Below are 15177 nucleotides of genomic sequence, written 5' to 3'. Positions count from 1 at the left end.
ATGGGGACTTTAATATTTTGTAAATAAAGCACTAATTTTTTTTTTCACTTCATAAAATTGAGTTTAAACCACTTAAATTAGGCTAAGAGTTTATGTGATGTTTTGTTAATGTGAGCTAACCCTTTAAGTTTTTCATTTAATGTTTATATTTTGATCTCAGCTTTATTTAAATTTCAACGAAAACGAGTATTTTTAGTTTGATAAAATCGTATTTATTATGACATGCGAGACTACAAATGGGCTAAACGCTATTTTATCTTGCTCTTTAAATAACGAGGAACTCCAGATCAGGGAGAAATTTGCCATGCATATTTAAAGTGTTGTTTCTGTTTTGCATATGTTTTCCCCAGCCTCTACAGCTCCTAACAAGATCTGCACCGCTACTGATGTTTTGCTGCCGTGTGTTTTCGGTTTGGTTCTGTCTCTCACGCGTTTCTGTCTGTGTGTTTTCCCCCAAAGACTCGCTGAGTCTCGCACTAACCCCCAGGTGCTGGACATTGGGGTAAACCCTCAGGACTTCAACCCTGACGAGTGCTTGTCGCCTAGCAACTGGGACAAAGCCGAAGCCGAGGACGCGTTCGGATTCTGATCGACGCTTCGCGAGAGGAACGAGCTGATGAGAGGGATCGAGCTCGCGGCAGCTCGGCACACGGGCGCCCTCTGGTGGCCGTCACTGATACCGCGTCTCAGTTTGGCAAACTGAACTTCAACAAAAGCACAGACCAAAGCAATACAGTATAAACATTTTTTTTCTTTTTTTTTTTCCAACATTTTTTTAAGTACATTTATATTTTCTGTTACTTCCTATAAGTTACTTTTACTTTCTTTAATGTATGTGTACGAACATAAAGATAATGTATATGACAATAACACTGTAAAAAGTGTTGTTCGCTTACTTAAAAAAATTTAGTAAACCCAATGCCTTAAAATTATTATATAAATAAACGTAATGCTTAACTTAAAAAATTAAGTTATGTGAACTTGACAATTCCACATTACTTTATTTTTGATAAAGCATTACGTTTATTTACCATTTATTAAATGGTAAATGGACTGCATCTATTTAGCGTTTTAACAGACCCATGGCCACCAAAGCGCTTTACATATTGCTTCACATTCACCCATTCATTCACTCATTCATACACCGACGGCGGTATATAAAAAATATTTTTAAAAATATAATAATTAATAATTTTAAGGCAACAGGTTTCCTCAATTGTTTTAAGTTAAGTCAACTGATCCCTTTTTACAGTGAACTATCATGTTTTGTCATTTATTATTAATATTTTAAGGGATTTGATTGCTGAGGCTAGCTTTGCGATTCTATGCAGTCGAATGTCAGAATATAAATTGAGATTTATATGCATACTAAAGAGTTAAATGTCATGTTTGAGGTTTGTGTGGAGTGGGATTGTTTTTTTTAATGCTCTGAAGTGGTGAAGGTTTTGTGTATGCAAGTTGTCTGCCCTCATACAAACACAAGATTAATGAAAAACGACTAAACGAACGTTACAGCATACATAATAAGAGAAGGCAGGGTATTTATATGAGACAATTTTATCTTTTTCTATGAAAATGTATTTTTGCACTCCTCTCTTCGTCTATTTCTAAACCTCATCATTTAATTTCTGTTTAGGCCTTTTGAAACAAATGCCTGCTATTGGTTATTCTTCATTAGGTTATCCTTACAACCCATCCGATAAAATACTGTGGAAGTGTCAGACTGTAATATCATGGTATTATAAGGACTTTGAAGAAAAAGCATGGTATTATCATCATGGTAGTGTCTAAATAAAGCAAAATTTGATTTATGTGTTGTGTTTTTTTAATGGAAACACCAATTTTGTAACATAACGTATTCTACCCAAATTTGTTTATGACAAGCACAGCAATATACTATTTTCTCATCAACTTAAACACTTGCTTATGTTGAAATATAAACATCATAAATGAGTAACAAACGCTGATCTATATAGATGTGGATTTGATTGATTGAGAGAAAAATGCAGTCGGTTCTTTTATGGTTTACATTGATGCTTGTCTTTGTATTTAGTCTTCATAAGAGTAAATTATAACTCTCAACTCTTAGTTTGTTTGCATTAATCATTTGATGTTCATGAATTAAAACTGATAAAAGTGCTTTGTGGTGATTACTGTTTTGACATAACTCCCTCTAGTGGTGAGACTAATGCAGTGCTGTTATGTTGTGGACGTTAAAGGATTAGTTCACTTTAAAATTAAAATTCTGTCATCATATACTCACCCTCAAGTTGTTTCAAACCTGTATGAATTTATTTCTTCTGCTGAACACAAAGGAAGATATTTTGAAGAATGTCGGTAACCAGACAGTTAACTGGTCCCATTGACTTCCATAGTAGGAAAAAAAAATACTATGGCAGTCAATGGGACCAGTTAAAAAAAAAAAAAAAAAAAAAAGTAAAATTCACTTTATAAAATACCCACATTTCTAACGTTCATGGATATGGATAATATGGATGACATGGTTTAAGAGTAAGATTTTTGCCCATATTTTGGAAAATGCATTTTTAAAAGTAAAAAAATTATCACTTTAGATGGCTGCAGAGCTACACAATTTGCTATTTGACTAAAATACATATTTTCACTAGTTTTTTATTTGGATTCCTACCTACATATTATGAAATCACAATTATAACAATAAAAAAGACTTTTTGTCAAAGTTGAGCATTTTTTGTACAGATAAAAATCTGTTTTTCAATAATGTTACATTATGATTAGAATCAAATTACATCAAGGTAGGACCCTGTTTAGAAAATGGACATAAGTCATCCTCAAAATGCAAAACAACGCAAAACACACATAAACAGTGGCAAAGTGGCAAACATTAAATTTGTAAAATTATATTTTAAAAATGGTCGAAAAGCTCTATGGGGGGGGGGGGGGGGGGATGGGTGTCCCTTATTTTGCCACACTGAAGGTGGCAACCCTATGTGTATATGATGACAGAATTTTCATTTTAAAGTGAACTATCCCTTTAAACGGTAGAGTGGTAATTAATACGAGTCCAAGTAATTATTTTTAAATAATGGTTTCAATTCAGTGGATAATAAAGTTGGCCATTAGTTCAAAAAAGGGTGTCGTCACGTAGTTTTCACGAGCCATTTATTAATATTCATTGTATTTGATGGAGCACCAATCACTTCACATCTAATGCACATTTTTTAAGTCGTCTCTGCACTTGGGATAGAACCATAGACTGTATGGACAGAACCTGGACAGAACCAACGCAAGACTTTAAACTAAAAAATAAATAAAAATGACAACCCACTTTCAAGCCAGCTCTGTTTCAAACGAAGCGCTCACTTACCAACGTCTGCCTTTCAGCCAATCACTGACCGACACTCGCGTTACGTCATTAAAATTCATGAGTTCCACGTTTTTACCGGTTTTTACCAGTAGGATTAATAAATTCAGTTTATTGTATTTGATTTATATATTATAAGGTTAATTATCTTCAATTGTGTATATATGTATACTATTTTGAACATTGTGAAAGTGAATACTTTCAGACAATCATTAGGAGTAACTGACCGACCCTCGCATTACGTAATTAATATTCATGAGTTCCACGTTTTCACCAGTGGGATTAATACATTCAGATGATTATATTTTATATATGTGTGTGTGTGTTATAAGGTACATTTTCTTTACTTGCGTATATTTATGTACTATTTTAAATACTGTGAAAGTGAAAAAAATTCAAAAAATCTAAAATCACATGCTCTTGTTTCCAACCAATCATAAGACGAAGTGCGGCTGAGAGGTTATAAATATCAGGTGTAACCGCGCGGATCACGTTCGTTGGTGATGGATGAAACTCCACGGCAGACTAAATAACAATTTCCAAAGCAAGCTCTATCGACAGGTAAAATGTTAAAGTTGTAATCCAAACTAAATAGTTAATTTTCAAGTAGTATTTGAGTGTTTTAACAACTTATAGCACGCGCGCGGAACGCATTTCGCCCAAAGGATCAGTTATTTAAAATAAAAAAACCGACGATCGGTTGCTTTCAAGTCTCTCGTGCACATATCTATCTGAACCAATTAGTTTCAGACTAGTGTCACTGTCGTGAACATCTGTTTGACCTGATGCGTTTCATTGTTAGCATAAAAAGGGAATATTAAATGTGCATCAAACCGACGATTTTGAATTGTGACTCCACGAAGTCTACATGGACATTCGTCTAATCTACTAATAATAAACATTATTCTTTCTTAGGTTCATGCACTTTCCTGCTTTGATAAAACTGACCAGACAGCACTTCTTCCTCTTCCAATCTTGAATAATAACAATGTTTAATGGAGATTACCCTTTTCACTTAAAACCATTATCAATATATTCACATTTGGTGTGCTCTAAGCAGCACAATGCCAACAGCCCTATTTACAACAACATACAAGTACACATTTCTAATAATGAATCCAGAGCACAGAAGAGACGCCATAATGATTCATCTCTTGATGAGATCTGCGAGACCCCCCTAAAAAGGCAGCGCATCACTAGAACATGCTCCCGAGATCTTGGATATTGTTCCTCGGACTTCCAGTCCGGATCGCAGGGATCCACACCTCTACAGCCACTATTAATCACAAAAGACTTCACACCACCTCGGTCAAAGGTCAATCAATCTTTGTCCCCTGTGGTGTCCACCCCTATGTCCAATTGCAAACAGAACCATGTAGATAGAGACTGGGAGAGTCTTCCCTCCCCGATACCGGTTCTGAAATGGGACAGAGAGGTTTCGTCTGCTGAGATAAAACTGTGTGCGTTCCTGAACTTCGATGCTTGCAGTTCTGTTCCTTTTGTCGGCTCTCAGGGAACTGGGAAGGGTGAGATCAGGGAGGTCTCGCAGAACGATTTTATCTCAAAGTCTCAAAGCACGCCCCCAGAATCAGCCGTCTCATTGAAAGAGGAAGAAGAGCTGTTGTCGGTCAGTCAGCAGACCGGGCCCGAGGCATCGGACAGTGGCCGAAATGAAAAAAGTGCCTCGGATACGTTTGAAAGCACGCTGCCCCTTCAGGTCCAGGTTTGAGCTCCATCTTTCATACATTTGTAGCATTATCACTGGTTTCTGTCATTATTTACTGTCCCTGATGTGGTTTCAGACCTGTTGCTTTTATTTCGCCCGTGATGTAACGTAAAAAGAGACTATTTGTGAATTTATAATAATTTACTCACCCTCAAGTTGTTTCAAACCTGTATGAATTTCTTTCTTCTGCTGAACACAAAATAAGTTATTTTGAAGAATGTCGGCAACCAAACAGTTAACTGGTCCCATTGACTTCCATAGTAGGAAAAAAAAAATACTATGGAAGTCAATGGGACCAGTCAACTGTTTGGTTACTGACATTCTTCAAAATATCTTTGTGTTCAGCAGAAGAAAGAAACTCATACAGGTTTGAAACAACTTGAGGGTGTGTATATGATGACATAATTTTCATTTTAAAGTGAACTATCCCTTTAAAGCTAAAAAACCCTTACAAATATTTGGTAACACTTAATAAGGTTACATTAGTTAAATTAGTAACATGAACTAGCAATGCAAAATACTTTAATTCATTATTTAATTAATTTCAACATGTACTAATACATTATTAAAATCAAACATTTCTTAGATCCATTTAATTAATGGATCTGAACTAACAATGAACAGTTATTTTAATTAAATAATGGTATAAAATATGAATAAATACTGTAACAATTGTATTGCTCATTGTTATTGTTAGCTAATGCATCAATTATTAACTAAAAGTACATTATTGTAAGGTGTTACCAAATATACCATATTCTTATGAAGCCTTATGTGAGCAACAGACAGTCTTTCCCTCAACTACAGCTCTCAAATCTCATTCATGAATATACATACTCATATTCAGTCCAGTCACATTGATGTACAGTATATACTTTATACAATAAATATTATTTCAAAGAAGCTTCACAGTAATAAACAAGAAAATAACACTAATAGAGCAAAGTTCTTCAATTATGAAATACATTTTCAACTCTAAAAAGACAATAGTATAATTATTCAGCTGAATTTAGTTCGGTGTTGATTCTGTTTAGTTCTGTGAACATGTCAGTGTTGCAATCAAGTACTCGAATGGGAAGACTGACAAAAATGCTCATCTCTAGTCACTGTAAACTCTTGTTGTATGCAAAAGAGCTGCGTAAAGTATCTTCAGAGTGTATTAAAGAATGACAGACTTGCCATGAACAGATGTTACTCATCATCAAAGTGTTCTCCTACTTTTTCAACTGCTTTTTTGCCGACTGAGCAGGTGAAATCTAAAGTGGTGGTTCCGGACACGAAGACCACCTGCAAACCAGTGGTGTTGTGTAGTGAAGAGGAGTGGGAGAGAAACAAGAGAACATATGTGGACTCGGTGAAGAGACACATGAAGGAGCAGAATGGAGCAGCAAACGGTATCACGCTTAACCAAACTAGCATACATGTGTGTTTTTCCAGGTGTGTACCAAAACCTGTAGAAAGGATAGAGTGCTGCAGAGATGATGTATTTTTGTTGGGAAAAACCTGGACGCATTTTGTTTCCATCATCCCCTAAGTCAGTGAATGGATTTTTTTGTTAAATGCCTGAAATAAGGTCTGTGGATATATGTTTACAGCCTTGTCGTGTTTACACTCACTCTTGCAAACTATTCTAACTAAAACTTTAAAGTTTTTAAGATTTGCAACAAAGATTGAAATAGTGTTTGGAAGCTTAATGGTGGTGACGTTGAAGTCTTGCGACCATACTGTAATACGTAGCTTAACTTTAGCTTTCTACTTCTGGTAATTGTATTTAGGCTTTAACATTCACAGAAGTTGTCTGTTCACACTTGAAAAGTCAGACTACAAAAGTAGGGCTGGGACGGTTACCGCAATACCGCCGTCACGTGACGCCTAATGCGGGTCTGAGCTCGTCACCGTCATCACCGCAAAAAACAAACAAACATTGGCCTGCACGTGTGCACGTTGTGTCTAATAACATGGATTCATTGATTCTAATTCTAATGACCTGGATTATTTCTAATGACATTGTGTCTTACATAGATTCAAGGTTTTCTAAACAAAGCTTATCAAACGATGGAGAAAATCTGACCTTTCAAGAGTTGGGGAACGCAATGTTTCATGACGCATAATATAGATTCCATTCTAGAGATGCGCGGATGGGCTATTATTTCATCCGCGAGCGCATCACAAAATTCACCATCCATTCGCACTGTTTTTTGACCAATTTTTTAAAACCGTACCCGCCCGCCATCCGCGGATTGTTTTAAGGTCTATGGGCGATGCACTGCGCTGCTGCCGCGAGCCGCGAGGCTAGAAAGTAGGGGTGTGCCAAAAAAATCGATTCACAGAAGAATCTAGATTCTCATTGGCAACGATTCAGAATCGATCTGAAATGTCCAAGACTCGATTTAATAAATAAATAAAATCAGCTGGCTGTTCGCCTCCATTTTTGTAACTAGCCTATACGGGACGTGAGCGGCAAATCACTAAAACAAAAAGGAAGCAAATGGATGAGAGGGAGATCTTTCGTTCCTACCATTTGCATGTGTTTTAAGTCCTGTCGGTTTAACAGGGCATAAGAACGAGCAGAGAGAGAGAGAGAGAGAGAGAGCCCCGGCCGCGCGCGCGCACTCAACCGAGCGCTGTCTGCTCTCTCTCTCTCCCTCGCGCATATGAATCAAAATCATTTAATACGATGGTGTCGGAAAAAAAACTCTCCAGTGATGAAATGGTTTCTGTGTTGACAAATGTTGTGCGACATCCTAAACTGCCGAATGCATTGCTTGTTTTTTCTGTTTACATTTCATTGTGAATGCTGCTACGTCAGAGCGGCCAAAGCGTCAACAAGATTCCCCGTACTTTTTGACAAGCGTCCTTGACAGGGCGCCCATAGCTTTTTTGCAGCTCAAGTCGGCGGCGGTGTGAACGTACAGTCAGCCGCCAGCTGCAGACCAACGCACACTGCAGTGCTTCACAAAACTCCCTGCCAACTCCGAGAGGGCAAAAAAAAAAAAAAAAAACTCGGTCTATCGCTGCTTCATCGCCAGGTAGCTTAGGGGTAGGACTATTATTCATTTTGAAAGAAGCTCTTTATTTTCATAACTTGTTATTCTTTAAGTTACTGTGTCTGACTGAGAAATATAGATGTTTTTTTGTCTTCACCGGTTGTGTTCTACATGATATTTGTGGTAAACTGCATCTATTTTCAACCATTTTCTATTATGAAGAAGCACTTTTGTTTTGTTCCAACTTATTTTATAGCTAGATACTAATGAGTAGCAATTGAGAACCAGACAATGTTTTTGATAAAAGGCACTTCCCTGAGAATTGAACTTAATAAATGTGAAAAAGACACTTTAAAGTCTCCGTTTGTCATTCTGTATAGCAAAGCAGATGAGAGTAGATCATGATCAGAAACCCGATTAGAAATCATTATGGATCAAATCGAATTGAATCGTTTTGAATCGAAAATCTTTTTGAATCGAAAATCGATTTTGAATCGAATCGTGGCCTCAAGAATCGGAATCGAATCGAATCGTGAGATGGTAAAAGATTCCTACCCCTACTAGAAAGCTCCTGGCTGTTCTAGAAAGGAGACTGATCCAATGCAGCAAAGATATTTAACGGTTAAAGTCCATAGTATAGCCTACTGGCTCTGTTGTATCCCCAGAATTCTTGATCGGCGCACGGGGACAAAAATAAATAAATATTTTCACAGACTAAAGTCTTCTTGCAAAATGCAATGCAAGAGATTGCACGGGCGCCTCCGCCTCCTGATTATATGTCTGCTATATTTGCTTCTTATGTATTAATACCAGGCAATTTAAATGGATTTAAAGCGGTTTACCGCTATGCCGCGGGAATTTCTTGCTTTTCAACCACGCTAAGAAAAACTCCATACCGTCCCAGCCCTATACAAAAGATCACTTTGTTTTCTCACATATCAGACTAAGTTGAGAGAGTTTTGATATTACAGCAGCATGCTTTCCACTGCAGAAACATGAATGTGATATGAAAGACACTGTTGATTAGTGTTGTGACGTGTGTTGGCAGGTGCGATCACTGAGCTTCATTCTTTGATGAACTCCATTGCTAATCGGAAAACTGGAAGGAACGACCCACACTGGCAACACCCTTCAGATCTCACTCGCAAGTAGATGTCACAAAACCTGTCACGAACATGTTACACCCCATAATCAAAAGAAGTTATGTTTTGAAAATAGAAAATGCAGCCTTTTTGAAATTTTAAATAAATAAATGTAATGATAGGAAAATAAATAAAGGAATAAATGACTTGATAAAACAAATACAATAAAATAATTTAATTATATTTTGTTCTAAATTAATTGTATTAGTTTTTATAACTTTCTGTTTTTATTTGCATTTTTTCTATTGCTTTATTCACACATTTCTTTATTTCTGTATTTATTTAGAAATTTTTCACTTTTAGACTCATTGACTAATTTTCATGACACTTAAGCACATTTTACACCCAGTTATCATCATCATACTGTGTCTGGATGTTTTATGACGGGGTACAACAAATATAGATTCACATTCTGTAATGTAGAAGTCACATGCGTAAACTTGACTTTAAAGGGATAGATGGATAAATTCTGTCATTACTCACCCTCACGTCGTTCCAAACCCGTAAGACTTTAGTTCATCTTTGGTTGACAAATGAAGATCTTTTGTCTCTTCATTGACAGCTACACAACTACCACTTTAACAAAAAATGTCCAAAATTTCTAAAGAGACTGAAGATCAACTTTATATGATGAACAGATTGAATTTAGGCTTTTATTCAAATATAAACATTGATCTGTGAATAAAAACCAAAGCTCAACCGAACCTGCTTGACGCATGAGAACAAGCTTCATTGGTTCTTGCAGAAGCTCAAACGTGATGCGTAACACGAGAATTAACCTCATTGGTTCTTGCAGAAGCTCAAACGTGATGCGTAACACAAGAACGAACCTCATTGGTTCTTGCAGAAGCTCAAGCGTGATGCGTAACACGAGAATGAACCTCATTGGTTCTTGCAGAAGCTCAAACGTGATGCGTAACACGAGAATGAACCTCATTGGTTCTTGCAGAAGCTCAAACGTGATGCGTAACACGAGAATGAACCTCATTGGTTCTTGCTGAAGCTCAAACGTGATGCGTAACACGAGAATGAACCTCATTGGTTCTTGCAGAAGCTCAAACGTGATGCGTAACACGAGAATGAACCTCATTGGTTCTTGCAGAAGCTCAAACGTGATGCGTAACACGAGAATGAACCTCATTGGTTCTTGCAGAAGCTCAAGCGTGATGCGTAACACGAGAATGAACCTCATTGGTTCTTGCAGAAGCTCAAGCGTGATGCGTAACACGAGAATGAACCTCATTGGTTCTTGCCAAACGTGATGCGTAACACGAGAATGAACCTCATTGGTTCTTGCCAAACTTGATGCGTAACACGAGAATGAACCTCATTGGTTCTTCAGAAGCTCAAGCGTGATGTGTAACACGAGAATGAACCTCATTGGTTCTTGCAGAAGCTCAAACTTGATGCGTAACATGAGAATGAACCTCATTGGTTCTTGCAGAAGCTCAAACGTGATGCGTAACACGAGAATGAACCTCATTGGTTCTTGCAGAAGCTCAAACTTGATGCGTAACATGAGAATGAACCTCATTGGTTCTTGCAGAAGCTCAAGCGTGATGCGTAACACGAGAATGAACCTCATTGGTTCTTGCAGAAGCTCAAGCGTGATGCGTAACACGAGAATGAACCTCATTGGTTCTTGCAGAAGCTCAAACATGATGCGTAACATGAGAATGAACCTCATTGGTTCTTGCAGAAGCTCAAACGTGATGCGTAACATGAGAATGAACCTCATTGGTTCTTGCAGAAGCTCAAACATGATGCGTAACACGAGAATAAACCTCATTGGTTCTTGCAGAAGCTCAAACGTGATGCGTAACACGAGAATGAACCTCATTGGTTCTTGCAGAAGCTCAAACGTGATGCGTAACACGAGAATGAACCTCATTGGTTCTTGCAGAAGCTCAAACATGATGCGTAACACGAGAATAAACCTCATTGGTTCTTGCAGAAGCTCAAACGTGATGCGTAACACGAGAATGAACCTCATTGGTTCTTGCTGAAGCTCAAACGTGATGCGTAACACGAGAATGAACCTCATTGGTTCTTGCAGAAGCTCAAACGTGATGCGTAACACGAGAATGAACCTCATTGGTTCTTGCAGAAGCTCAAAAGTGATGCGTAACACGAGAATAAACCTCATTGGTTCTTGCAGAAGCTCAAACGTGATGCGTAACACGAGAATGAACCTCATTGGTTCTTGCAGAAGCTCAAACGTGATGCGTAACACGAGAATGAACCTCATTGGTTCTTGCAGAAGCTCAAGCGTGATGCGTAACACGAGAATGAACCTCATTGGTTCTTGCAGAAGCTCAAACGTGATGCGTAACACGAGAACGAACCTCATTGGTTCTTGCAGAAGCTCAAACGTGATGCATAACACGAGAATGAACCTCATTGGTTCTTGCAGAAGCTCAAACGTGATGCGTAACACGAGAACGAACCTCATTGGTTCTTGCAGAAGCTCAAACGTGATGCGTAACACGAGAATGAACCTCATTGGTTCTTGCAGAAGCTCAAGCGTGATGCATAACACGAGAATGAACCTCATTGGTTCTTGCAGAAGCTCAAACTTGATGCGTAACACGAGAATGAACCTCATTGGTTCTTGCAGAAGCTCAAACTTGATGCGTAACACGAGAATGAACCTCATTGGTTCTTGCAGAAGCTCAAACGTGATGCGTAACATGAGAATGAACCTCATTGGTTCTTGCAGAAGCTCAAGCGTGATGCGTAACATGAGAATGAACCTCATTGGTTCTTGCAGAAGCTCAAGCGTGATGCGTAACACGAGAATGAACCTCATTGGTTCTTGCAGAAGCTCAAGCGTGATGCGTAACATGAGAATGAACCTCATTGGTTCTTGCAGAAGCTCAAGCGTGATGCGTAACACGAGAATGAACCTCATTGGTTAAATTCAATTTCAAGCCTAAATTCAATCTATCAAATAAAGTGATCGTCTCTTCAGACAATTTAGACGAAACCGCTCAATTCATATGGATTAGTTTTACAATCTCTTTATGAACTTTTTGAAGTGTCGAAGTGATCGTTGCGTAGCTGTCAATGGAGGGACAGAAATCTGTCTTACAGGTTTGGAACGACGTGAGGGTGAGTAATTAATTAATGATTTTTAGGTGAGAAATCTCTTTAGTAACTTTAAATCTTAACTAAGTATTGTTTGTTTAGCTTCTTAATTTAGTCTTTGTAGCTAGATTTTTTGTATTATCATTTCTTTTATAGTCCAACATATTCTTGCCTAGAAGTGCTCACTTGACAGGAAGAGGAAGGGACCATCTGATGTAAAGTACATGTAAAGTGACCAGCCTCAGTTCGTTTTGATTTTATGTCTGTTAATGCAGTCCCTCCACTAGGGGGAGCCTTCAAACTCTGCTAAAATGTGCAACCAGAGGATGTTCTATTTGAATGGAAATTATTAGAGAAACATATCATTTTTTGACAGGAATGAAAATGCAGCTGTGAGATTTAGAAATATCAGAAAAACTCTAAAATAACAAAGTTTTATTATCGAAATTAATAGTTAAAGCAATCAAGGAATTATGGACATGCGTTTAAACTTTTTGATTAGCATTTCTGTACATCCAAGACTAATAACTTAGTAATATCTCACAGAAAGCAAACAAAGCAGCATATATAGTTCTGCTTATGAATGTTTAGTTAGGTTGAGTGAGTGAAACCTGCAGATTCCCACTTCTACAGTCTTCCTTCAGTCATTGTGTTGTTGTTTTTTCTTCTCCATTTGTTTGTAGGAATTTCCGTAAGTCGCGTATCAAAGGTCCATCAGTCTCCCTTGACGAGTGGCAGAAAAGAAACCTTCTTGCCTATCGACGCTTTGTTAATGTGCCAGACATTTTCCGCAGAAGCCCAGTGCTCTGATTTATTTATTTGTTTTTATTGTTATATATATTTGTTGTCATTTCATATATTTGCTCTTTGTCATTGTTATAAAGGTGAGGATCATTGGTTCATGCTGCTGGTTAGTTGCTCGCTGAGAAGTCTGATCTGCTTTTGTGTGTTTATTTGTGATTTCACAGTGTGTGGTGTGCGTTTGTACTGCATGTTTCATCTGGTGTTGGGCTAATTATCTATCTATATATATATATCGATATAAGTGTGTGTGTTTGTGAATTTGCATGATCTGTATTCTCAGTTGAATTTAGTCCTTTACCTCAACCAGCGCTTATGCTTATTCACCTTGGTATTTACAGCTAATATAGTTTTAGTTTCAATAGCTAGACAAATTTGTCTAATTTACTAAAGCTGAATGTTTGATTTGTTTCCTTTCCCCCTTGTACAGTACATTCAGTTATATGTTTGTACATAATTCATTTTGCTTTGTCGAGAGAAAACATTTCTTTAGCTTTTTTGTGAAGGATTGCAGTTCCATTTTTTTAGCATTAAATGCATATAAATGGGCGCATAGATAAAAGATTTTATATTTTGTAAGCAGGAAAATGGCCTTAGAGAAACAATGATGTTCGACTGAATGTTGTGATCTTTCGATTGGTTATGTTCATTTGTTACATTGCTTACAGTTTTATAACCTTTATACATTTAAATAAAAAAAAATACTTTATCTGTCTGTCTGTCTCTCTCTATCTCTCTTTTAGCATTATTCCTGCTCATTTGCAGAGGCCGCTTAACACGCGCGCAAACTGAACCCTGGTGTATATAGACATCTTAGTTTTTTTTTTTTTTTTTTACAAAATATTAATGACTGCACCTGCTACAGTTCAAATTGATCAAGGCTGGTAAATGTAAAATATAAATCTTATCTATAAATCAATGCTTCTGATAGTCAATGACATGATCATTTAAATGTATTGTGATTTTTGGTCCTTTTGTGTTCTTAAAGTTACTTTGTAAGTCAGACATTTCTGAATGTTCATTTTTTAATTTTTTTATTCAGTCATGCAAACTATTCATCACCACACCTGTTAGCAATTCAAGCTTAGCTTTGTGTTCTTTTTTTCTTTGGTTTATATTCCGTTTCCTGTAGAGGTCATAAGTAAAAATGACCGTAATATAACATAAAAATGGAAATATAATGTATGGGAATGTCAAAAATATAATTTAAGTTCCTGTTTGTGTTCAGCCTGCCTTTACAAACAAGCAAATCTATTGATGCCATACAGCATTCATTGGGAAAAAGGCATGTTTCTGTTTTAAAAAACACTCCATCTGGCATCAACAATCATTCTAATAAAGTTGTCCCAATTTATACACTGAAAAATGTATTATTAATATAAAAATTTGTTTCTATTAGGTTGTGTGTGTATATATATATATATATATAAATCCGTATGTCAATTTAATAGATTCATATCTAGCTGTGTTTTTTATTTTAATCGTGTTTTTAATTCATTTATTTTAATCTAATTTATTTACTAATTTACAACATCGTGACTCATAGGCCTACTATAATTAAATATTTTTGCATGGATCTAATGGAGAAAGATATGTGTTTAATGGTGTGGTATTTACCAGCAGGGGCTATAGAGAGCCTAAGTCCCGCCCCTCCGCTTCCGGCTCATGGGACCTTATTTCGGAAAAAATATGTATGGAAGTCAATGGCGAGAGATAACTTATCTTTTTATTCCGTCTGAACTGTCCCCTGAACTATACATATGATGTTTGTCAATTTAAAAGGTAAATATGAAAGTCAAGAAAGTCGCAGTTTGTCATAAAACAGAAGAGTAACGTTTAGTTGTATGTGAAAATCGCTCGATGAACTACATCTCTCGTCTCGCACTATGTAGCCTACGTCACAAGATCCGTTGCTCGTATGTGTGTATTCTGGCTCAAAACACGAGTCAGGCATGACGGCGTAACGTTAGGATTATAATGTAAGACTATAGAAAAAATGACAGACGTTAGCTTCAGTAAAGTTAGCTTCATTCATTGAGAGAAAAGGTATGACGTCGCATGTGCGCCTTCTGGGTTTGTAGTCTTTGTAAT

General features: G+C 37.0%; 2 protein-coding genes across 2 annotated transcripts in view; both read left to right on the top strand.

Annotated features, from left to right (window-relative positions):
* The window catches only part of ldlrap1b (low density lipoprotein receptor adaptor protein 1b), a 50305-nt gene extending 48494 nt beyond the window's left edge, over positions 1-1811 (top strand). Inside the window, exon 9 of the mRNA XM_079635393.1 lies at positions 460-1811. Coding sequence (XP_079491519.1) covers positions 460-589 — 130 coding nt within the window. The 3' untranslated portion in view covers positions 590-1811. The remainder of the gene's footprint in view (positions 1-459) is intronic.
* A 1964-nt stretch (positions 1812-3775) lies between these two features.
* Positions 3776-13801, top strand: kop (askopos). The gene is made up of 5 exons (XM_079636426.1): positions 3776-3904; positions 4259-5066; positions 6319-6463; positions 9105-9204; positions 12969-13801. The coding sequence occupies exons 2-5, from the start codon at positions 4332-4334 to the stop codon at positions 13093-13095; spliced, it is 1107 nt and encodes a 368-aa protein (XP_079492552.1). The 5' UTR covers positions 3776-3904; positions 4259-4331; the 3' UTR covers positions 13096-13801.
* The last annotated feature ends 1376 nt before the right edge of the window (positions 13802-15177 follow it).

Source organism: Phoxinus phoxinus, assembly GCF_949152265.1.
Source record: "Phoxinus phoxinus genome assembly, chromosome: 14".
Taxonomy (NCBI): domain Eukaryota; kingdom Metazoa; phylum Chordata; class Actinopteri; order Cypriniformes; family Leuciscidae; genus Phoxinus; species Phoxinus phoxinus.
Note: the sequence above shows the minus strand (reverse complement) of the source record. Positions and strands in the feature narration are given on the sequence as shown.

What these genes read in the sequence shown, in the direction of transcription:
- kop (XM_079636426.1), top strand. Translation starts at nt 4,332, where the DNA reads ATGTTTAATGGAGATTACCCTTTTCACTTAAAACCATTATCAATATAT. An exon ending in CGCTGCCCCTTCAGGTCCAG is followed by an intron (nt 5,067 to 6,318) that starts GTTTGAGCTCCA and finishes CCGACTGAGCAG; the next exon opens with GTGAAATCTAAAGTGGTGGT. An exon ending in GCAGAATGGAGCAGCAAACG is followed by an intron (nt 6,464 to 9,104) that starts GTATCACGCTTA and finishes GTGTGTTGGCAG; the next exon opens with GTGCGATCACTGAGCTTCAT.